General features: G+C 36.4%; 2 protein-coding genes and 1 long non-coding RNA gene across 5 annotated transcripts in view; 2 read left to right on the forward strand and 1 right to left on the reverse strand.

Moving 5' to 3' along the window:
* Positions 1–1,371: 1,371 nt before the first annotated feature.
* Positions 1,372–2,996, forward strand: LOC133530332 (uncharacterized). Its single transcript, XR_009801300.1, has 2 exons — positions 1,372–2,424; positions 2,837–2,996. It is a non-coding gene; the product is annotated as an uncharacterized LOC133530332 (long non-coding RNA).
* A 4,302-nt stretch (positions 2,997–7,298) lies between these two features.
* Positions 7,299–10,336, forward strand: LOC133530258 (uncharacterized). Its single transcript, XM_061868163.1, has 2 exons — positions 7,299–7,485; positions 9,326–10,336. The coding sequence occupies exons 1-2, from the start codon at positions 7,429–7,431 to the stop codon at positions 9,566–9,568; spliced, it is 300 nt and encodes a 99-aa protein (XP_061724147.1). The 5' UTR covers positions 7,299–7,428; the 3' UTR covers positions 9,569–10,336.
* Positions 10,337–14,037: 3,701 nt separating this feature from the next.
* Positions 14,038–25,154, reverse strand: part of LOC133530061 (DENN domain-containing protein 1A) — a 33,978-nt gene continuing 22,861 nt past the window's right edge. For 2 of the 3 annotated variants that reach the window (XM_061867919.1, XM_061867995.1), the window contains 4 exons: positions 24,839–24,945; positions 22,195–22,393; positions 18,981–19,388; positions 14,038–17,950 (listed from right to left, as the gene is read on the reverse strand). In XM_061867919.1, the coding sequence (XP_061723903.1) occupies positions 17,702–17,950; positions 18,981–19,388; positions 22,195–22,393; positions 24,839–24,945 (963 nt within the window). In that variant the 3' untranslated portion in view covers positions 14,038–17,701. The remainder of the gene's footprint in view (positions 17,951–18,980; positions 19,389–22,194; positions 22,394–24,838; positions 24,946–25,154) is intronic. The other variant, XM_061868063.1, reaches the window with a different exon arrangement.

A 25,154-nucleotide genomic window follows, 5' to 3' on the forward strand; every position in this document is an offset into this window, starting at 1 on the left:
CGTTACTTTAAGCAAAACAAAATTTTGTTAACAGACGGTCGTCTGGGCGTCTGTTGTATCTAAAAATAGTGTAATAATATATAATAAAAATATGTCAATGGATTCATAGCCTTCACTCAAAACGTCATAATATTTCCGACCCCTACCGAAATAATAAGTCGATATTTGCATAAATAATCCTTATTTGTAAGACGCCTAAGACCGGCAAATACGTAAACTGCCTATTGGGGGTCATACTCGTAAAAGTGGTATTTTAGACGTACTTTTGGTACGAGTAACAGAGACGTACTTTTGGTACGCAGTCCCAGCTCTAGTCAGGATTCTAGTTGTCAAATATAAGCGTGTCGAATACGTATTAGTTAACTGTCAAATGAAATTAGATCAACGGTAGACTTTTTTGTCGATGGGTATGGCTGCCATGTTTGGATTTATGACATTTGAAAGGGGATCCTAAGGCAGAGAGTAGTTTTTTCTGTACGATTTTGATTCTTCTACTCGACGCAAGATGGAGTTAGCTGCCAAATTCCGATCTTGGCGTTATAAAAATATACCGCAAGAACCATGACAATGACATGCAGTTGCGTCGATGTAGATCTATCATAAAAACGTACATGTGACAATTGTCCAGGATTTAAAAAAATCTTGACAATTAATAAATGTCAAAAAGAAAACTGATTTATTATAAAAATACAAATTATATATAAAGTTTGATTTTAAAACCAATGATCGTGGGTCCTAACCCCGGCTCTTAACAATGAACATCTTGTAACTTGTGTGCAAAATATCATTTAACTTTTACCAATTACTTTTCGGTTAAATAAAATATCACGAGGAAGAAGTAGCCCCAATAAGGTATATTTTCCCCTCTGGGTTAGAAGGTCAGATGGCAGTGAGACAGGGAGAGATAGTGAAGAATGCGGCAAAATAATCATTAATTGTGTTGTTAGACTAGCTTTTTTTGTTAATATGAAAATTGACGCAACAGCAAGCTCAAAGCCCCCTATGAGCCAGAGCCTGTTAGGTGCAGGCTTAATTGGCTCATCCGAGGGAAGCGGAGCTTCGGCGACTAGCTGGTTGCGTCTGCTTATCAACTTCTTCCAATTCACTTTTACATCAACTCCTTAAAAATTTGTAAATTAAGGTCAACTTTGTAAGAACTAATTACCTGTGCCATACTATAAATTGGACGATATGCCTAATTAATTGTTATTAATGTTGAATTTTTAATGGCGTATAATATAAGACAGCGGTCGTATAATGACTGAGAAATTTGGATTTTTCTGTTTGAATAAACAGCAAACTGGAGACATTGAGATTAATTATAAACTTATTATTTTAGGTGTTATCAAGAAAAAAGTTCTTAACAGATTTATGAATAGGCATTGGCAGAAAAACAGGCGTCCGACCACGCATAATGGAGGATTCTATTTCTTTTATCATGTAGCTATATCTATATGACCTCTGCCGCCTACTTTTTCACCCGTTGGCGCCTGTGCCTAAATCCTTCTAAGACCGAAGTTTGCTGTTTCCACCTGTCCAATAAGCTGGCACATAAGACCCTCAGAGTTAGATTCCGGGGTACAGCCTTACAACATAACTATTCCCCAAAGTATCTCGGTGTTACACTGGACAGAAGCCTGACATACCGATTGCACATAGAGAAGCTAAAAAGTAAAATAAGGACCAGGATATTTTAATTACGATACATAAATAACTACTAAAACATGTTTTCTGCAAGAAATTAGTTATCTTATTATATTATAAAATATTTATTATCCATCTGTGATGTTTATTTCTTGTGAAGATATCGAAGTTTCGCTGTGTAGCACTTATCGATATATAATATGATCAAAATCGACCCGTCCACATCCCTAAAAATCCACACATACACATTTTTACGCACATATACAAAGCAGTATAACCACCAAAATGGCTACGGCTTGAGTATTCAAATTTGTATTGAGAAAAGGCAACTATATCCTGTCTTTATTTGCCTCTCTATCGCTCGAATATGCAATACGCATGCACTCTTCGTCAAAATCGGTTTCAAACTTTTTCGACTGAGTACGCGCAATAAACGCCTAGTAGTAGTATTTAAATGTTTACCGTATTCATTTAAAGCATCGTAGGACAATGCCGCTATGTAAACTGTAAGGTGGGTCTTAAATTAGTGTGAGTTATTTTGGCACCGGACTCAACCTTCACGTTACAATATTTAAAGTATTGCGCTGTCATAGTAACGAAAATGATAAACACGTCAATCGGAGTAAACAAGTAACTAAATGATGCAAACAAGAAAATATTGCAAAATAGGTACATATATATGTACCGATAATAATTTTGTGTTAAAAATATGAGGCAAATTATACTGCCCGATTATATGGACTACATATTAAAAACGATTATCTTGGAAACAGTCAATAGGTGAACAAAGTTATAGTAAAATTGGTGCATAATTTCAGGGCTTGCCTGGCCCACGCATGATGTACCTGCCTACCACGACCACGGCCGTCTCCTATTACTATTTTTTTCTAATTCCCTAACTAGCGAACAATATTTCATGTTCATAGTCTAGAATTTAAAACCTTAGCTACATATTTGTGGCGCTTGGGGTTGAAGTTGAAACCCTGGGGTCCTAGCGTGGGTCTATGAGGAAATGTCAAAACGCCTTTTAAAGGTTTCTGGTGACCAGAGGCCTGGCCTATATTTCAATCGGCGGATCAGCATTGTTATCCAGAGGGGCAGCAGCCTTCTGGACACACCACCGACCGACCAGAATTTATTTATAAGTTTTTATCTTAAGTGTTTTTATGATATTTTATATATAAACTTACAGATGTCGAACCACCAGCAAAGTTTTTGAAGAGGTGTAGTTCCTGGTACCAACTGGAAACTGAAACTAATAATCTACACTCAAGAAAATGAAATATAGTCACAGAAAACTTTAATGTTTTATTTTATTAAAGAAAAACGTTAAAAAAATGTGTAAACAGAAATATATATTTTTAAATTCGTAGTTGAATAACATAATATGTATTTAATCTCCTGTACATAGGAATCGTCTTTTTGTAGGTTTATATAAACAATAAGTACTTAGGTCGATTTAGGCATCAACTCATCACACCAAAATTTTGTTCTAACCGGTCACACCGCCAAAAGCAGTATTATTTGTTTCAACCCGTCACAAGTAGATTTAGTTCTATTAGGACACATCGTAATTTTGTAGCTATTGGTCAAACTGCAAATCTGTTCCTATTCGTCATCCCGTCAAACTGTTCTAACTAGTCACAAGGAGGATACCTAAACAAATTTCACTACCCGCGAAACGTGTAATATAGACCATACAGTAGGTCTTAATGGTGATGGCGACTGTACAATGGGGTTGCGTATACATACAAAGAGCATTCAAATAGTTGGTGATAGACCAAGTGACCGAGTTACTAACAGTTATATTATATCTTTTTTATAAATAATGTAATAGCGTAATTTTTGGAAAAATAATAAAGGATTCATGAACCATCTCGTAATTTTTAAAAAACGGACTTTAAATCATATGCCTGAAAGATGTGTTAAGGTATACTTACAACTTGGATCGTGAACGTGGTTTAGAAGCAACTGGGTGCGGAGTAAATTGCTTGAATTTTTTCAGAATTTTGAGCGTTTCTAGGAGAATATGTGGAGCGAGCATTATTCGATATCGTATAGTTTCACTACTCGCCGCCGCATTATTCATAGCGCATTACTTATCCTATCGGATACAAGATGTCGCTGATTCTTGTAAAGTTATGTTTTAAAAAAAAAGACGCCTTACTCTATGCCATATATTGTATGAAAGGAAGGGTATTCCCTGTCGTACGTCAAAAAATCCAAGATGGTGCCCAAGCCCATGGACAAAAAAGTCTAGCAATAAAATCAACACTTGTCAAAATTTGACATTAGCAATCCACAGTCAGGTGACAATCAAATCAAACCGATCCACTTCGAGTTCAGAGCCATTACAAACTGTATAGTAGTAATAAACAAAGTTGATTTTAGTTTGATTATTTTTTCTATGAATGAGTTTTGATTGTTCCAAATGATAATATCCACAGTTGATAGAATCAACACTTGATACAATCAACATGCGATAGAATCAAGTGTTGATTTGATGTGGACGCGAAATTTGACAGTTGTGCATGTCGAATAAGGCCCCAGTATTACTCTATAGTGGTAGTGACACTGGGAGGCACAGTCATAACTCTCTAGAAATGTCATGAATGCTGCAAAAAGCCTCCATCGAATAAAAAATCGAAAAATGCAAGCACACCTTTCTCGAAACCCAGTACTTCTAAAGTAAACCAGGCCCCAACAGCATACAACTATGGGGCAGTGCCAGTAACTCTAACATCTCAATAATACAAAGAATGCAAAACAACATACTGCGGTCCATAACGCTCCGTGGTTCACAACCAACTCTGAAATACATGAATACCTGCAAATCAATACTGTGAAGGTAGAAATCCTTCATGCAACTAAAGCATATCAACGTAGATTAAGCCACCACCCAAATGACCTGGCAGCAAAACTCACAGACGAGGGATATGAAAAAAGGTTAAAAAGAAAAGACATCTTCCCTCATACATAGAAAGGGGAAAAAAAAGTAGAAGCCCTCACTGGAGGACTCGCTCGTCACGTTATTAAGCATTCAACCAATCTGCTTATAGTCTGACTGATCGCAGATATATATATATAAAAAAAGAGATATATTCTTTAGTTTTACCAAACGACAGAACTTAAAAGGCAGCCCTCGTATAATCTAGTTTCGGTGTGATTTTTAATGGCATTTATCCTCGATTAAAAGTGTAACAATTCGATATAAAAACTACATTTTCAGCAACTCTTAACCACGAACAGTGAAATGGGCTCTCACGTAAGAATGTACGAGTACACACAGAATATCAATAATATTGCAAATAAAAACTACTATTCAAAGTGTAATTAATGCAGCAATAGTAAGTTTAAAAATAGAATTACACCAGCGCACTAATAATCTATGCTTGGAACAGAAAAACATAAATAACAACATAAATTTGATGACACAGAGAAAAACATCATTAGATGAAGAAAATAACATTCTACGGGTGATTTAAAAAAATACAAAACTCGATAAAAACTGATGCTCATTTAAATATAACGGACTCTTCAGCTTTAAAAAAAAACGGACTCTGCAGTTTGTAAGAAAATAGTTCTACACGGACTAGAAGAACAATGGGGTGAAACCGGGGAGCTGGTAGAGAAACGCCTCGGAAACATATTCCATGACATAATGAATATGAATACTGTTGGACACATCGAGGACTTATATCGGCTCGGAAAAAGAGGAAATAGGCGCCCGTTGGTCATAGAGTTTTTAAGTAAAAAAATTACTAGGTACATATTACAACACAACCACTATTTTAAATATTCTGGACCGAGTGTGACTGAGTATCTGGATGAAAAGTCCCTAATAGGGAGAAGAAAGCTAATCGAAACTCTAAGAGAAGCAAGAAAAACAGGGAAACATGCAATAAGAGACAATAAACTAATAATAACCGGAAAAGAAATATTGCCTGACAGTTCAGTAAGTTACGCAGAACAAATAAGGGTTCCGTTTTTTTCCATTTGGCTACCGAACCCTAAAAACTGGATTTGAAAAGAACACGGCTCAACACCAGACTCCTGTAGATTGTAGTACAGGAAATTAATCGTTTCGAAACTGATTTTAAGTAACTTAAACAGAACGTCCAAAGTCTAAAAAATAAGACCCACATAATAGAAGCCCTGACTACAGGAAATTATTCCTTTCGAAACTGATTTTAAGTAACTTAAACAGAACGTCCAAAATCTAAAAAATAAGACGCACATAATAGAAGCCCTGACTACAGGAAATTATTCCTTTCGAAACTGATTTTAAGTAACTTAAACAGAACGTCCAAAATCTAAATAATAAGACGCACATAATAGAAGCCCTGACTACATCAACAATACCAAGCATTATGTCTAACCGAAAGTTGGATCTCAGATGAACAAAGAGATGCTATCCAAATTGAAGGTTACGTGACGGCTGCAAGTTTCAATCGCCTAAAACACAAAGGCGGAGGAGTGTCAATAATGCAACGAGACGATATTCCTTACCACAATATACCGGACTTTGCAGACCTATCAGTCGAATTAGATATAGAATGTTGTGCAATAGAATTAAAAGCTAACATTATATTAATTGTTGTGGATAGAGCAGACCGTGAGATCGAAACCTTCTTCGAAGTACTAGAGCAACTCTTATTTAAACTAAAACTGAAAAGTCATAAACACATTATAATAACAGGCGATTTTAATATAAATAAATTTAGTAACTCGATTAATTTAAAAAAAACTTATAAATGTGATGCTTGAATATGATCTTCGCCAAATTGTAAATGTGCCCACAAGAGAAACAAGCTCGAGTTCTACTTGTATAGATCTTTTATTTACCAATAATAAAAATATTACCTAACAGTTGAAGATAAAGGAATATCTGACCACAAAAGCTTACAATACGAATTTAAAGAATCGAGCAACGGCTAACAGTCATATATGCCATATTATACAGTTAAAAGATCTCATATTAGCTTCCGCATTTTAATACCAAGTATTATTAAAAAATGTATTACTTAAATACAAGTATGTATATATTTAAATGTATGAAATAAATATTTGTTAATAAATCAAGATGTTTAAAATATTATCATTACATTACATTCATTCATTCGGTTCTACTTTTGTAAAGGCGCGTATACATTTAGGCCATTTAAGACACAACCCAATTTAAGATCAGATTGTCTATGGTTTTAGTTTTTTTTTTCGATCTTAATATAAATGGCGCCAATTCCTGCAGTCATAACTCATAACCTACATTTCTTATTTGTGTTTGACTTTCCTCATAGTCGAAATGAAAAGTAGAGTTTTTAACTCGGGTCAAAGTAACCATCTCACCCTCAAACTTATGGCAAAGATATCTCGGGTGATATATGGTTCACTTTTCACCCTTGCTTAACAATCTACTACTAAACTAACATACTTATATTTACCCCTGCTTTCTAGCTATTTTGAATTACATCGTCACAAATGTCACAAGATATTTGGGATAAACAAATATTAAAGTCTGACCAGTAATATATGATCACGCGCCATATTGCAGAATTTCATTTGGACTACATTTTTCATACTAAACTGAACTGTCACCCGATACATAAGAATAACAGCGCCCTCTTGACAATGATCATATATTTCTGGTCGGACTTTAGAAGGATCACGTCACAATGGTTTGACCAAGGCCTTGACTCGTGCGCTGGCGCAAGCATTTAGAGCACGGGGAAACGTTACGAGAAGTTACTACGTGAGAGCCGGAACTGCAATCACTCACCAGACGTTATGGCGCATAGTAAAGTCGCCCTACTTCTCGCCGTTGTGCTCGGCTCCGCGATAATTGTAAGTAAAGTTGTAATAAAACTGCGAGAGGGCAGTCAATTGTGGTGATTTTATGGGAGGAGCTATGTTTAGGGCCAAGAAAACTACGGGCTTAATTTTTATTCTGAAGAATGTAGAGAGCTATTGAGAGAATTGGAAATCACATGACTCAAAATGTATGCCTATTAGGTAGATTTAAAAAAATAACTGGAAAGACAATTACAATTTCTTGGAATTTAATAATTATTAATAACTATTAATAGTAATTGCTGTAGGTGACATAACTACCTATGTACTTAACTCGTGCAGTGTCTGTAAATTTAGGTACCTAACTTTTAATTTTTTTATTAATATACTTACAATTAGAAATGGAAGATTAAGAAATATAAAAAAAGGATTTTCCATAATGCGTTGTATCATTTATGGGATAGGTACCTATCAAAATGTGTGTCGTAATTCTTATTTATAGGTCCTTTCCACACTTCCTTGTGCTCCCGACGGGTAAAGAATATTTATGTTATTACAGCACACACTAATACAAGCAGAATTCGTTCTGTAAAACAGCTGTTAGCAATGAATTCGTAAATCAACAAAAGATTTTATCCAAAGTACTATTACAATGTGTTTAGTTAGATTTATGCCTAACAGAAGAGCGTAAACTTCGCAAATTTGTTTAGAAAGGAAAAGAATTACGCACAGAAACGTGTTTAAACTGAATAGTTTTATGGGCCGTTACCACATTTTCGTCCACAACATTATCTACACGGCTACCTACGATTAGTTTAATCATAAAGGAAAATATTTTCTGTGTATTTCCACCCACTGATAGATCGGGCTTTAAGTTCCGGGTCATTGGGTTTTTAAAATAGAATAGGTAATGCTATTTCGGTCGTATGGGTGGGACACGGACCGCTGCTCGGTAAAGGGCTCTTGCCTTAAATAAAATATGACATTGACCGAGAGAAATATGGCTGTCTCAAAAGTTTCATTAAAATAGCAAGCCATTGCATAGGTAGGTAGCTAAATGTCATTAAATCAAGAATAGTTTTCTAATGTTTTTGTAGCTTATCACATTAACAGAAACAGCTTTAAGCAATATACCTAGTATCCCATATATAGATATTCGGCATCAAAGTTGAACAATTTTAGGCCAAAAAACTGGTTTTCTGACCATAACTTTTGTCTTAATTAGTTTAAAATTAAAATCTCCGCCCAGTTTTTAGAGACGTTAAAGACGAACCTAAATATGTAGAGTTCGTACATGTATCATCCGTGATAGCAATCGAGTAAAATAAGTGTTTATTTCTTTCAAAATCTGGTAGACCAAAATGGAGATAAAAGATTGAAGAACCGGTTGCCGTTTGTCTTATAATTCTATCTATAGTGCAAATGTAGGACTAACGACTCAAAACTTGTCAAAAAGCGATGAAAACCGCGGGGAGCCCCTAATACAAAAAATCATCTTTAATTAAAATTTGCTCACTAAAAACACGAACATGAACCACGAACATGCAAATACAAGACTATTAAAATTATAAACCTTGCTTTTGTCTTTGCCGAAGTCCGGTAAAATTAGTAAAATAAGGTACCTATACGTGCACTTCTGGTACTGATGATGACGACGTATGTTATTTTACAAATCAGTGGAATTGATAACAGTTTGCACATGCCGCTACGTTTCGCCACCTGACTTCAAACGATCCTTTGCTGTTCTATATTGACGTTGAGAGTGCAAACAAAATCTGCGTAGATAGTGTTTGGAAGTTATGGGTTGGTACTTTTATTAACTTTATTATTACGTATGTAGGTACGGGAGAGCTGTTTCCAATTTTTTTTAGACTTAATTCGAATATCGTTACAGGAATGCAAAATAGTCCTGCCGCACAAGCTCCGATACCTCGAAAACATGTTGAATGCGGACTTGCTATCGAAGGCCACGAGGATGAGACAGCGAACGGAAGGTAATACCGGCCCCGAGAACAGAGTCTGGCCCGTTCTGGGTCTAGGCAAGTACCAGGATGAGAAACTGAATGGACCTCCACCTTTGCCGCCATTTCTCATGAATAGCATCGTTCAGCGGCGGATTTCAAACCCCAAAATCTAATCTAGTTAAATTCTATGTTTAATCTAAGTCAGCCAGTAAGTAAGCAGGGATACCTTCATCTTTAGTAAATCTTTTCCGAAGATTAAAAGAAGCTAACAAATGTCCCTATTCTTAAATCGTTTTTTTCTCGTGATACATAGATGTAATACTAGTAACACGGCATCAGTAGCTATGTTCGCTAAATTAACATCCAATTCAGCTTAAACAATGCAGTATTTGTTCATTTCATGAATTTTGTAATTATTCCAAAATTGTTTTAAGACATAAGCAATTAAGCATTTTACTGACTTGTAGTTTTATGTAATATATATAATTAAGGTAGACGTTAGTGAGACTGAAACCTGACTCCAAGGTCAAACTAAATGTACTTATAAATAGTTTAATGGAGCTCTGTGAACCTGCAATTTTATCTTTTTGTTTCAAATAAATAATTAAATTAAATAATAAATTGATATAAGTAAGTGTTTGTGAACCCCTAAAAGCTCTACCAAGGTATGACCCATGGGTAATGTGAATGATTGCAGCGTGCCTCGGTATTAGAAGTAGCTAAGTGAGGGGTTCAAAATGATTTGTAACCTGATTATTCTAGACACCCGGCTCGCTTAGTCACTTCTGTTGCCGACTGTATGACCAAATACAGCTCAGACAACCTCGAATTTGCAGAAGTAGTCAACAACAACGACTGCTTTCCTTAATCAAATGTGTATTTATTATCTTAACTCTTTTATCTTAAGATATTGTTAAATATATGTTGCGAATAACCCAAAATGTGTTTTTTTTACTATAGTTTACCACTGTTACAATGGAGACTGTCAATGTGTTATCGTTGTATCAAAGTGGTATATCTCAGTAGCTTTTTTTTAAATATGAACTCTATAATCGGGGAACAAGATCGCTATCGCCTGGGTGGTTTGGGAGAGATACGGAGGTTCAGCAAGTCAATGGCTTTTCATCTCGTTATGGCAGTCGTTTTTCACCGAGCCCTAAGAGGGCCCGTGAGGCTATGAATGCCGTTCGCGTTCTAATGGACGTACCTATACATCAAAATACTTAGAAGTGTGAGTCTTTGTCCTCCCACTTAACTTAGTCCCGTGTTTCAATAAAGTTTAATGAGTTACTTGTAAATATCTAACGAGACAATAGATGCTCGAATTGGGGGACCGATAAAGTATATTAAGTACAATACTGTACTGTATTATGAACATGACTACAATGAAATAAAGAATACAAGTTCCTACATACAATACACCTATGAACTTGAAGCCTTATCCTAATTTTATTCTTGCCAACAGTTTAGCCATATTAAGGATGACACTAGACCGGGCCGGAGCTTCCGGAGCTTCGTTTTCTATGGAAAGCACCAGGTGATCACCGATCAGCCGTCATAGAAAATGACGTGTCGGTCGCCTCGGTCCGGGCACGAGCCGGTCTTGCGTGAGTCATCCTTTATGGGGTCAGAATGAACTTTTCACAGCACTGTTCGGAAATGTGACGATAGATGATCTAAAACCAAGCTGAAAAGTCAGCAATAGCTGTAGGACCTGAACCACCACTACTACAATGTTTCATTGTTATTATCATCCGTCATTGGTGCGAGTAAAAGGTATTTTTTTTGCGCAACTTTTTCCTTCCAAAACTAAATAAAAGGTTATTTATAGGACCAATTACTTGTTTAAAAAAAGAAACGTCAAAACCATTCAGTTCACGCTTAAGGCGTTATCAAGGCGTTTTTACTTTTGTAGCTGTTTGTGGTTTTTTTTATAAAAAAGGCCGGATCGGAAAATATCACTGAATAAACGAATTTGATAGGGAGCGTGCATGAACTGTAGGAGGCAGCACAGGAGCCGTCAGATTTTTGGCGCGAGGCGTAAATGTGATGATTTTTGTTCCGATGTAGCCCACAAGATGGCAGAACCTACTATGCACAAGAAAACACGTGACGTGTAAATGTGCATGTTTATGGTTCCGATTCAGGCCACAAGATGGGAGACCCTCCAACGCGCACGGTCCCTATTGTGTTTGACTAAAAAATACAAGAAACAAGTATCTACGGCTATATAAACGAGTTCTTCTCGTGAAGAAAATATAAATGTTCCTGGCAAAAATACATCGCTTTCTTTCAACAATTGTCCTCACGCCAATATAAATATTAATTTCTATTAAAGAATTTATGGTATGGAAATGTTTTCTTATTTCCTCGCAGTAGTTGTGAAAAGCACTATGTAATGCCTCGGCGGAACGCTTAAGATGGACTCGTATTATTTGAGGCCCTCCACTAACGTGTCGGCCCTCAAACTCACTTGTCCATCTTTGAGAGGTTTTCCGGCCTCTCCTACAATGTACTATACTAACCAGATAAAGTAATATAAATAATATAATATTCTGGATGTATGCGACATGTGTATATTTGCTGTCAGGCCTCGTGCCCTAACTGTACGAGGATTTTGACGTATGTTGGTAATGTAAGCTTTATAAAATCGGTTAGGTATAATTTTAAAATTTACTTTCTTACGCCCAGTAGATTTGCGTTGTTCTCTCACTCACTGAGAGTAAGCATGAGCGAGATGGTTTTGCATGCTCGGGACCGCGGATATCATGTTTTTGAATTTTATTTTTTCGTGTCATAATAAAAAAAATATTGCTAATTTTTAGAAATAATGTTCATATTTAGTTTTTGTGCAAAATTTATTATAACTTTTTAAAGTGCATTTTAGATACGTTCGTGATTTTTTTCTATCGAGCGAAAGTCAAAAACTCAGGATTCGAATCTCTTATGTGATATCCCCTAGAGAAAATCCCTTTTGCCAACCTATTTGCATCTAAAAATTCGTGATCTAAAAAAGCGCCAAGTACTTTCCAAAAACTCCGTTCACTGCACCTTAACACATTCCGTGCTAGCGCGCGCTACGCGCTACGAGCGTAGGCGATAACATGCAAAATATAATAGTACATTACGATACAAGTGCGAAAAATAGGAAATTCGAAATGAGTGGCGATAAATTAAAACACGACCGAAGGGAGTGTTTTAAATCGACACGAGTTGCGAATTACCTATTCGCACATGTATCGTACAACGTTTTACAGTACATATGGCCCTTTAAATGTTCGACACAGTAACGTAATATGCTACTTCTCGCACTAGTGCTATAAAGTAGCCCCATATGTACTGTGTAAATATAATTTATACATACAGCTACTACGAACAGAGAACCCGACTATTCGACCCTCGGGTCACTGGAAATGGGTTTAAAAATGTGTTCATAAATATATAAAACTGAAAACGTAACATTCAGGCTTTTTGTGGGAGCAGCTTGTTATTATAACGCTATTAAAGGTCCATGAACGAGACTATCGAATACCCAATCATTTATCAGCGTCAAAAACAGCTTTTTTCGTTCATTATACTCAAGGCTATTTGTTACACAGAGTATTTGGCAGTCGAATCCAGACTTTCGTAGATGGTTGGAAATCGTGTTGAGAAAAATAATATTTTTGACAAATGTTTAAATTTTTTGCACATGCACGCACGGTTACAGTTTAATTTTAATCTTTATGCATTCCGTTAAGGTTATCCATGGCGCGTTATATAGAATAGGCGTGGTGTTTAAATACATACATACCACCTACGTAATTATTCCCGAGGGAAGTATCCACACTGTAGTAGCCACAGAAGAGTTCCACCGTCCATCTTCTGGTTCCATCATCAGATAGCAGATTTTTGTACCTGCTGTCTGTATTATATATACCTACTTGCAAAATTTCAAATCGATACGGCGGATTCGAAATAAGTTAAAATCAGTTTAAATTGACTTGCAAGATTCTATTAATCCTTTACCATCGCAATAAAGAATTTAATACTTTCACGGCCCTAAAATTGTAATAAGTTCAGGAGGGCGATTTTTGAATTTACAGCGCTCGATTTCGTCACTCAAAAATCTGTAGATAACGGCGAATGCTGTTTTTGAAGTAGGAGCGATAGGAATTGGGAATCCAGTGGAATTTACCAGTCGTTTTCAATTCTATTAGTAGAATTTAAATTCCTAGTAGTGGAGATATTATTAAAGGGAGAACACGAAATCAAGCGATCGAAATTCAAAAATCGGCCCCCTATTCGCAGAAATCCACTTAGGGCCCTGCATCCGTGCACAAAACATGCACCTTTGTCGGCCTAGGCGAGGATGTCAAGCACGGTTCAGGAATTAGTTCTGTGGTTTTCCTTATTGATTGTCACTGTATTTCCTGATTAGGTACCAATTGGAACAGAAATCTAATTCCAAGCTGACAGAAATACAGTGTACACAGACTTCGAAGGGACCAAGTGTGCAAGTTCCACCATATAGTCATATTTTCGTACGAATTTGACTTTTATGACGGCATTTTCACATGCTGTCACTGCAAAGTTGCGCATACTTAAGTTGCAAGTCGAGGCAATAGGCGATACGTTAAATGGGAGATTATAATTAAACAAATTATGATTTTCAACAAGTTTGTAATAAAATAATATAATATGTAGATCACAAAATATTTTTAAACGACTGCGTTTTATTTTATGGACATAATGAGTATGCGTACTCCATACAATGGACTAGCGATTGCATTGCGGAACGCCGAGCATCTAGTGCAAAGGAACCTGGCCGATTTCATTTAGGCAGGAATCTCAATAAAAGTCTTGGATAGTTATTCAACGAAAAGTCGAGACCTAGACAACGCGATGTCTATGGTGTCTACTACATGTCAGGTATTTGATTTCAATGGGTTGATTAATGTGCTAAGCTTACTAGCTTACCTACTAGTTACAAAGTAATATAATCATTTAATTACATTTCAACCGTATATACCTAGATATTAACGTGTCTTTGTATCACCATGTTGGAGCTTTGAGATAACGCTCAAGCTAGACAACTTTTATCTCAGTACTAAAAACATTAGAAAAGAAAATACTTAAATGTTTTAAATGTCAGGATTAAGAGCTTATCTCGCCGTCGGGCGGTATCATTTGGAAAATAAAATTTTTTGCTTTTTTGCGCTTAAGACCGTAAAGATTGATATAATTGATTTATATCACGTAAATCGGATAAAAAGACAAATGTAGTGTATAATTGTTATCCATAGTATTTTCTAGGAAACGTTCGTATTTGTCATGCCACTTCAGTCAACGTCAACGTCTTGCTATTTCAGTCAGTCACGGTACTATTTGTACCGAGACTGACTGAAATAGCAAGACACGTTCGTACGATGACTTTAAAATACGATGGAAAATAATTATGCACTACATCTGTATTACACACGACAAGATATATTTTACCAGGAGATTTAAAACGTGTGTACTAATCAATCACGTCACACTGCCGTTATGACATTAAACAGAGGTCAAAGCATCATTTACAACATATGGCGCATAGATATCTGGATTAGTACCTATGAATCTAGGACAATGAAATCAAAATGGTATGAAGATTTAACGACAAATATCTTCGAATCGTGTAGTACAAAAATCACTGTTTTATTTTTTATTGCAATTTAGATTCACAATAGATATTTAGTAAGCCTCTGTGCTGCTTTAGGTATCTTAAGTATCTATATAACCTCAGAAAGGCGCCTCATACGCTGACACCGCGATCTGCCACGGCAAGTGAAGACACACCTAACAACGTATAATTTCTCTCTACCCTCATAAGCCCAATAGCGTTCTCAGAACAAACGAATTCGCTCATTGGCTTAGCAGTAGGCTTATAGCACCACCGGGCTAGGACATGATTGGCGCGACAGTACTTAACTCGCGGCAAGATAGACTACCCGTCCCTCGATAATTAACATAGAAAAAGACGGTTAGTCTATCTCGCCGCGACATAGATCAGCGCGCCAATCATGTGCTAGGCCTACAGGAGCGCCGCGACAATATCTCGCCCGCGAGATTGACTAACCGCCTATTCTAACTGTATTAATTTGCGCTCTCGCCGCAGCAGAAAGCGTTATCTGTGTGTGAATAGCCTAATAAGAAAGATAGCGGAATATTAAATGTCTATTTCTAAAAAAAAAACTATATTTTCTAATGTCTGCCACCCTGAAGCTAGTAATTAAAAATAACATAAAACAGAAAATAAATTTTGTAAATAGGAATATCTCTATACAGTATACTGTATAGATAGATATATGTTTTATTTAATATTGCACTAAATGCCTGCGTTTGTTTGGCCCATATCGATTAATCCAACACCGGTAGTTTAAGCCAAAAAGTGTACGGTATATATTGTGGAGAACGTCAGTTCACAACCAAAACTCATTCAGAGACTAATACATAGAACAAAAGTACCGGGGCCAAACAAACGTAGTGCCCACTTTCCTCTCTGAATACTAATATTACGGACAGTATTTTTTATAAAATAAGATTTATACACAGCTCTGCCTTCGTTAGTTTTTTTTTCCATTTTTTAAATAATTATATGAGTTAGGAGCGAAAAACTTATTCCTAAACTCCTATACTCGTACATATCTAAAAGCTTCTAACTCAGATAATAATGTAAAAAATTAAAAATTCCAACGAAGGGGCACAGCTATGGTCCATATACATTAAAATATGTAAAAGATGTTTCCCATATCGAAGCCAGGGAGGAAAATGGGCACTATGGTTGCATGGGAAACTGGTTGTCCACTATCGTCTTAAGCAAGTAACCGAAAATAACGTAGCTACCACGCTACTTTCATATTTATTTTAATTTTAACGATGGTCATGTCACCACCTTGATCAACTTTATCGATCTACTTGAGCGTCTTGAGATACAAGCTTGCAAGTTACAGAGTTTTGGTAGTCAAATGACGATAAGAATTTTATAACCATCCTATTTCAGCGTGCAGTGTATTTTTCTTTATGTACTATGTTGTGGCGTTAAACAAATGTAATCTTCTTTCTTTCTTACTTTTTCCGTTGTAAAAGCACCTTATGAAAAGACGATTGTATACATTAAATCCATGCTATTGCTGGTATAAGAACTAAATATCTGCATTACCTTATCATAAAAAGGCTAATTGTACTTTTTGACAACATAATCGTTTATAAATTACACATTATACTCTAAAAATACGGAAGAAAATTTGTTTATTTAGACTACATTTTAGAATATGAGGAATTCAGTTGTTTTTTCCAAGGACACTGTTGTCATCAATCGCAGCATGGACTTATAGCAACGATATTGAAGCCTTGTGAATAGACAAGCCTTAGATAGAATATAGAAAAAAAAATATTGATTTTTGCGACTATGAAATGTTTAAATATAGCACATGGTTATTAAACTGTTAGAATAATGCTTTTTTTTTTCGACTACAATATCATAGACATATGTCCCAAACACGAAGACAAATAACAGGTCCAAAAACGTTGTGCTATAGAACGCCAGTACAATTTTATCATAACTATCTACTTATTCGCTGAATATGAGACGAATACTTTCGTCCAAAAACTTGTTTATTTTACTTTGGCAACAACCGTGTCTATTTTGATTGGCAATCTCGAATTGTGTACTTTCGAAGATTTACACTCATCAGTATCTTATACAAATACGAAACAATTGAGTCTTACATACCGACAAAGCAATAGTTGAACCTATACGATCTCGAATTACACTGAAATTCTGCTACTTTCTATATAAAGTTTTTGGACGAAAGTGCGATGTTGAAATCGCCAAGTTATAATTTAGTAATCATATTATATCATTCTAATCGATTCATTTCGTATATTTACAAAGGCCGAGAGTCTCGTTTAAAAATATCACGGGAATATACAGTATTGGTATAAAATGTTAAAACCGAAACAATAACAACATGGAAGATCTCTGAAAAAATATTGACTATTCTGCACATAAAAATAATTGATCTATCTGAAATATACATATGACATTACATTACATTACATTAACCTACGACACATATACAGAAAACGTTACCTACGACGTATTAACAACACATTATTTTACATTTCATTGATATGTCACATTATGTACATTAATATCGATCTAAACAATGAGTATGTTGCTCAAACTCCGTGGCTACAATAGTCGTAGCAATAAATAAATAATTAAATTAGCACGGGACTACAAGGTATATACGCAAAATAAACAGAACAGTAAAGCGAATCACTCAGTTGAAGGTAGTCCAGCCCTTGGGCACGGCGGAGGGCGGGGCCTCCGCGCTCGAGCCCGGCGCCGGCGCCTCCAGCAGGCCGAAGCCGAACTGGCTAAAGTCCAACCCGTACTCGTGCAAGAGAGCACTGTCCGTCGCTTTGTTTGTCTCCACTTTATCATTTTTATCACGGCACTTGAGAGGATCGAAATCTTCTAGATTCGTCGGTGAATCGTCCAGTTTTATGAGATCAGTGGACTCACACGACTGTAAAAGAAAATTTAAATTAATCTTTACTATATGCGTTCTATATGCATTATTATTATTAAATTAGCATTTATAATTTAGTCTTATTCACTAACGCTACAGATTTAAAACTCTATGAGTAAATACACAGACTAGATACTACCTATTACTACGTAATTTAGTGGCATGCAATTGCGTGCACTAGGAAGGCATGACATAAGTGAGTTAATTATTTACAAGGCGATACATAGGACAGATAGACAGATCCCAGTGACATGTCATCTTTCACAGTTGGGCAAACCACGCGTACAATCAACGGCCTAGTTCATCACTTCGTAACGCAGCTAAGGAGCGGTGAAACAAATACCGGCGCTATAATTAGAATAAATAATTATTTCTGCTTTTACAAATCATTTAAATAAACCAGGATTAGTTCAGCAATAAATATTGTTATTTTTTTTATATTGTCTACAACTTGTAGCATAAATAATTATTAATTGTCAGTAACGAGTCAAGTACCGCTTTAAAATAATTTAATTTGCTAACAAATGGTTTAATATTTACCTTTTGCTAAGTAAGAGAATGATGTCCTTTGCGACATTGTAGTAAGTTTCTCGTTTAGGCACTTTTGTTATATCCCAGATTATAATAGTTCGTCATGAGAACCCTGAAATACTATTTGTCGGCCAGCCACACCATGTTAAACAGGTCGTAACAGATCACGGGTCACATCGGGGAGCAGTCGGTTTCCACTGCCCATTCTCGACTAACCCAAATTAGGGATCACTGGTATCTAGCTCGAGTACAGTGAGGAATGAAGGACCTTGGATATGTTATAAATATATTAATCCATAATAAAATTAACAATATAATAAGTTTTTATAGTTAATGTTTTAATAAATAAACTATTCTTATCTAGGTATTCAGTTTTTAAAACCGTGTTAGTGCAAAACAAGCTCCACTCTCGATTTCAGGACAAGAACTCGACCGCTTTCTGTTTGACGGCGAGATATAGAATCGATATGAGTACAAATGCGCATATCACAATTACCTCTTGAGTTTTTCCTCTATTCGGTATGTGGAGGTTTCGGGCCGTGGGCCTCGGTAAGCTATTTGGTTCCTGACCGGGCGCGGGCGGCGGCTTGAAGCCGTTGGGCGCGGGCAGGGGCGCGGGTGAGCTGTCGGACAGCTTCCTCTGCGTGGTCGACATGGTGAGCTTCAGCTTGCCTTTCTCCTTGCCCTCCGTAAACTGAATAGTGCTCGTGTGAAAATCGCTCGCGTCACTGTTTTTGGTGATGTTAGTGACGAAATGCGAGTGGTTCGCGTGGTGCTGCGCGCGGGGTGGCGGCGCGGGCGCGTCCGACAGGTCTATCAACTTCCTCGTGGAAATTATTGGGTAACGGAGGGGGAGTTTGGGACGATCCGGTAACCGGGGTGGGACACTTGGTGACAGTGTTTTCTGCAAAATAAAATTGAATAATGTGCCTCTGCGCCCCTAGGACCGTGCTGACACGCATTCGCATCACACGCATCGCATACAAAATGACGTGACGGAGGCGAGTACGGAAGCGACTATGAAATGGAAACAAGCCGAGTACTAGAAATCTAAATAGAAGTACACAATCTCGACAAATCTAAATTAATGTCCTACAAGAAAAGTAAGATTACAGATAAATGTCTTTTCTCTGTGTGCTAAATCTAGTAGGGTCAATTTTGATAAGACGTTAAGTAATAATGAAACAGTGAAAAGTGCAATCATGGCTTTTGTAACGTTTAAATTAAGTTAAAAAAATTGCATACTGTAAACAAAGAAAAGGTTGATAAAGTAATGTGGTGATGTAGAAAATTAATATATTTTTCGGAATATATTTTCATGGAATGTGCAAAGAAGTTTAGAATGAACTTAATGAGTTTAGCGAGATAATTGGGGTCTCTACAAACGCATGTCTAAAAAATATATGCAAATGAATACGAAAGGCGGTATAAAGCACATAAAACAAACACACACGCATATGTACCTATAGTGAAAAACGTCCATAAACCGTACATGTGTAACTTTTGCACATTTTCCATGCTTGCTTGGCCAAAGCAAGCTTGGACGGTTTATAACAACAGGAAAACAATACACAGTAACAAAAGCCACGATGACGAAAGCACACAACAAGCATCTAAGATTCTACCAAGATACACAAAAAAAATGTTGATCCGCTCTGACTATTAGCCCTTTGAACGCAATAAATCACATGGGTATAAAAGTATGAAAACGATGCAAGTGAGCTTTAAATAACAGTGATAGCGTACGTTCGGTCTTTAATTGATAAGCCGATTAGGGTTTCAGCTAATTTGGATATAAAATACTTACGCTATGAAATCTATAACAATTTAACACTACACACGCATAACAATTAAAGTCCATGTACGTGAAAACACTTATAGGCCTTCTTACCGCAGTGTGTAAGACAAGCGACAGATAACTTTACGCGGTCTAGGCATCCAAAGGGTTAACACGTGCGAAAATCTGGTCTTGTGATACAAGGACCAAATTATCAAACGAGTTCTATTTTACTAAAAAATATAACTTGAATTTTATGGAAACAACTAGGTACGTAGTAGTCGATAACATATATTATTCTTGCATTTGATTAATCGAATGACTCTTTCGTTTCTGAACGACGCAAGTGTTTATGTGTGTAGTATATTGTAAGGCAACGTAGCAAAATGCATTTCATCGAGGGAGACGACTCAAAGGGTAAAGTGAATGATTCCAGAACAGAATTGCGTAGTGTGAGTTGTTGTGCTTCTTCGATAAAGAAGTAAATTTTACGAGAAAAAAATAACCTCACGAAACTAGTCACTTACACTTGATACCTAAATTAAATGCCTTGTCATACAGTCGGCAACATGTAGATAGTGCACATCCTTATTGCTACGATAACAAAGGAGTGTTACGATACATTTAACTACTTTGGCCGTCACGGTATGCCTGTACAATCAACTACAGACATTAACACAGTGGTCACTTGCTCGTCACTCAAGATCAGCATTTGAGGCAAAAATCAACTTTGTTGCATTAATAACTAATGCCATCGACTTTTTATAGATATAATAAGTATTTGTCACACTGGATAATGTAATTTACGTTGTATTAAGTTTCTCGATATTTTTCTCCGACCGTACGGTTTTTTTCGGAACGGTCAATACTAATCAATCGAGGGTCAATTTGGTCACCCAATATGACAATTTTAACGTCCAAGTCTAGCGAACGCGTCGGATATGCCTATTTATAATACATAGTTCTCTTACTACACGCTTGCATTACTTAAGATGAAAGTGTACGACCGCGCTAAACCGCCGTTCCATACAAAAGTAGTCCTCCTTTTCCTCTCTGAATATTGTCATTTTTTATTATTATTTAAAATACTATAGGAACAGTTTAGCTATGTCAGCTTATATTTAAGTGCGCGTGCACAGCGATATGAGATGACTAGCCAAAAGCTTTATAGAGCAACGGGGCACTAGTCCCGCCTGAACCATTGTACACTCAACTTGGTTATTCTAATATACGAAGTGGATATAAAACAAATGAAACCCACAAATACAAACTTAAACAAACCTAAAAATCATAGCCCCTCCCTAGGGCTATGATTTTTAGGTTTGTTTAAGTTTGTATGTTCATTATTGAGTACATAATGTTGACATACATACTATCAGCAGAAAGAAAATGAACTCATGAGCCATACTTAATAGTTTTCAGAGCCAAATCAGTATCAACATATGACATGAACTCTACATTTAATGTAATAGGGCAGAAATTAAAAAAATATATATGAGTGTGTCAAATTATACGGAGGGTAAGTAGAAGATTGGTTATAAAATAGGTTAAAATTAATATATTAAGATTGGTAAACATTATAAATCACAATCACATATATTGACCATACAGCTATGATTTATTAATTACTATAAAAATTGGGGCATTTTTTAAAATGGAATTTGTTATTTGCTTACAGCTCTTATAATAATAAAAAAAATCGAAAAAAGTCAAACGAAGTGGTATAACTATGGTTAATAGGTATACATCAAATTGTGTAAAAATATGTTCTATAATGTTAATATCCAGAGAGGAAAATAGGGACTACTGTTGTGTGGGGAAGTAGCCGTCCACTATCGTCTTCATACGATGCGCAGCGTACAAAACGATTGGCTAGACATTCACTAGGAATGGGCGCACTTTTTTCTGTGCATATCGCTCGTGTTCAACTCACGGATTTGTCGGCTAGACTCAGCTGATTATGCGGGCTGTTGGGCAGGCTGTCCCGGCGCGATTTGTTCTTGAACAGGTGCTCCATCTCCGTGAGCAGGTCGAGGGGCAGCTGCGGCGCCGGGTCGCGGAGCGGCGGGTCGCGGGACGGCGACGAGTCCGAAGAATCCGAGGATACTGGGGTCACTGAGCCGCATGAGAATCTGAGAATGAGGTGAAATGCCATATATAATGAATGGATCCGACTGTCAAGAACCCAAAACAAGTATCTAGTCCGGGAAATCTACGAACAGCGGCGTATCTAATAATGTTTTTATTGAACTAAGAATCAGGACATACAGTACCGGCCAAAAATACATCACCTGTGTTTTTTTTTTTATATCATCTTTGTATACACATCTTTGTATATAGAGTAAACAAAAGTTTGTACATTGCATATTTTACTAGTCATTTTTACAAATATATGTTGGATACCGCAACACTGTGAATAGGAGACTCAACAAGAACTCTAATTTTTTTTAAAACATATATTTAAAAAAAAAAACCTTTACGAAAAAAACAGTACATTAGACCATATTTTCTCATCGCTTGCACGAAAGACTACTACTAAACTACCTAAAGTAGCGAGGTGGAAATCACTAAGGTACATACGAGTATATCGAAAAAAAGTTCTACTGTAAAAACATGGAGGTTTAGAGGTGATATATGTATTACTGTAAATAAGTTATTACTCGTAATATCAATACTTTTTTCAACACACTTGCTCAAAACGGCGTTTTTATTCCACCGATTTTTGGCTCATAATCCTAGATATTAAACACGCGTGCTTTTTCAGTATATTATAACACTCGTGCATTTTCATTATATTATCCGACTGAGTTAAGAGGGTAACTGATTGCTAATAATATGCATGGAAACGGAGCCTTCTTAATTTGGTCGAGTAATATTTTTTTTTAAACTATTAGGTTTCAAATGTTAGTTCAAAGAGGTTCTATATCGCCAAACATAATTTATAGATTAACTTATCTCGTACATTACATTAATCAATAAACATAACATTTAATCGGTTTAATCTCCATCCGTCTGATATAAATACGAAAATATTAGCTTTTTTACATTTTTTTTAATTGGCTGTTTGTCGATTTTGTTCGCGCCTTAGCCCTGCACAAGCATCGGTATCGCGGCAAGAAAAAAAAAACAACGCGCCATTTTTCGTAAATAATGATGGATGTGATGAAGTTTGGATTCATTGTGAAGTTTAATATTAACGAATATGTCTACTTCAAGTGAAGAAAATGAAGAAAAAGTATTTAGCGGCCTATGAAACATTTTTTAAATGGAGAACCGATAAGAATGCTCATTCTAATTCAGAAAGTGTATTTTAGCCTACTTCAATGAATTGGCAAAAAAGTATAAGCCCAGCTCGCTTTGGTACACTTAAAAAGCACAGAAAAGATAAAGAGTAACAGATATTCGAACGTACAATAACCTGATGGCATTTTGAAAATCAAAAGTATTGAGTCCATCCGACGTGGAGAAGTTTTTGAAAGAAGCTCCTGATTATCAGTACCTTGCAACAAAGGTCAGTTGAACTTATACATTTTACCTTGTATTACCTATAAGTACAATAAGTACCTAATTTATTATATCATAACATAATAATGTTCTTATATTAAGTTACAACTATGTTTGGTTTCTTTACAGGTTGCGTTAATATTCGGCGTAACAGGTGCCTGTAGACGTAAAGAACTCAGTGATGGTAACGACTCAAGATATAGAAACCCAGGGTAAAAAGCTTCTTGTAAAAATTTAAAATACCAAAAACAAAACTCCTCGATCTTTCACGATAGATGGCCCGTTCTATGAAATAGTTGAACAGTATCAAGCTCTACGTTCACCAAATGCCAAATCTGACCGTTTTTTCCAGAATTTTCAAAAAGGGAAGTGTACAGCACAACCTATTGGCATTAATAAATTTGATGCCATGCCAAAAGAAATAGCCAAATATTTGGAATTGCCTGACGCAGATTCCTACACTGGCCACAGTTTCAGAAGGACTTCGGCAACTTTACTAGCTGATTCAGGGGCCGATGTATTGACCCTAAAGCCTCATGACGGATGGCGTTCAGACGCAGTCGCCGAGTCTTATGTTGAAAACTCATTACACAATAAGGCGAAAATTGGTAATAAAATCACACGGGCTATAAATTTGGAGCCACCGGCAAAAAAGATTTGCCCAGAGCCGCGGCCCGGAACATCACGCGACAGCGGCCCTGATTTCTTGTCGTCTCCTGCTCGTGCCTTAACAAAACCATCAAACTCCATCGAAAACAATTGTTCGTCGCCGACATTCACCCAAGAGAATGAAATAATTAACAACATTACACAAACCGTAATGCCAAACAAAACTGTTCAGTACCGTTTTGAAAATTGTACTTTTACTAATTGTTTTAATAATTAAAATTTGACTAAATGAAGTCTTGTTTTTTCCTCGCAAGTGTGTTTAAAAACGTCGTATGAAACACGTGTGCCTGTGACCATTATATACGCGGCTTTCTTATGGCACACAATATCGCCTAGTATATAATGGTCAACTTAGCAAGCTAAGCATATTATAAAATGTGTATGACCCTGTTATATTATCTTACCTGCTGTCATCCGTAGTATTGATCGACGACGGCCGAGAACCAGTCTTGGGTATTTTATTCTTCAGACCCTTAACCGCTGACTTCATGTTTTTACCTCCTTGCCGGACCTAAGTTCAAACATTTCATTGTTAATGACAACATGTGTTTATGTTAGGTGTTTATTTTATAACGCTTTATATATGACAGGGACAAAGAAATAGTAAGATGCATAAAGTATTTTGGCCGTAAAGGACTATGCGTCAAAATGGTAAAAAAACCAACAGTGTTGAAAATTAGGTAATTAGGTATTTCTATGTACTTCATTTTGTTCTATGGG

This window comes from Cydia pomonella, chromosome 1, assembly GCF_033807575.1.
Source record: "Cydia pomonella isolate Wapato2018A chromosome 1, ilCydPomo1, whole genome shotgun sequence".
In the NCBI taxonomy this organism is placed as follows: Eukaryota; Metazoa; Arthropoda; class Insecta; order Lepidoptera; family Tortricidae; genus Cydia; species Cydia pomonella.

What these genes read in the sequence shown, in the direction of transcription:
- LOC133530258 (XM_061868163.1), top strand. Translation starts at nt 7,429, where the DNA reads ATGGCGCATAGTAAAGTCGCCCTACTTCTCGCCGTTGTGCTCGGCTCC. An exon ending in TGCTCGGCTCCGCGATAATT is followed by an intron (nt 7,486 to 9,325) that starts GTAAGTAAAGTT and finishes ATATCGTTACAG; the next exon opens with GAATGCAAAATAGTCCTGCC.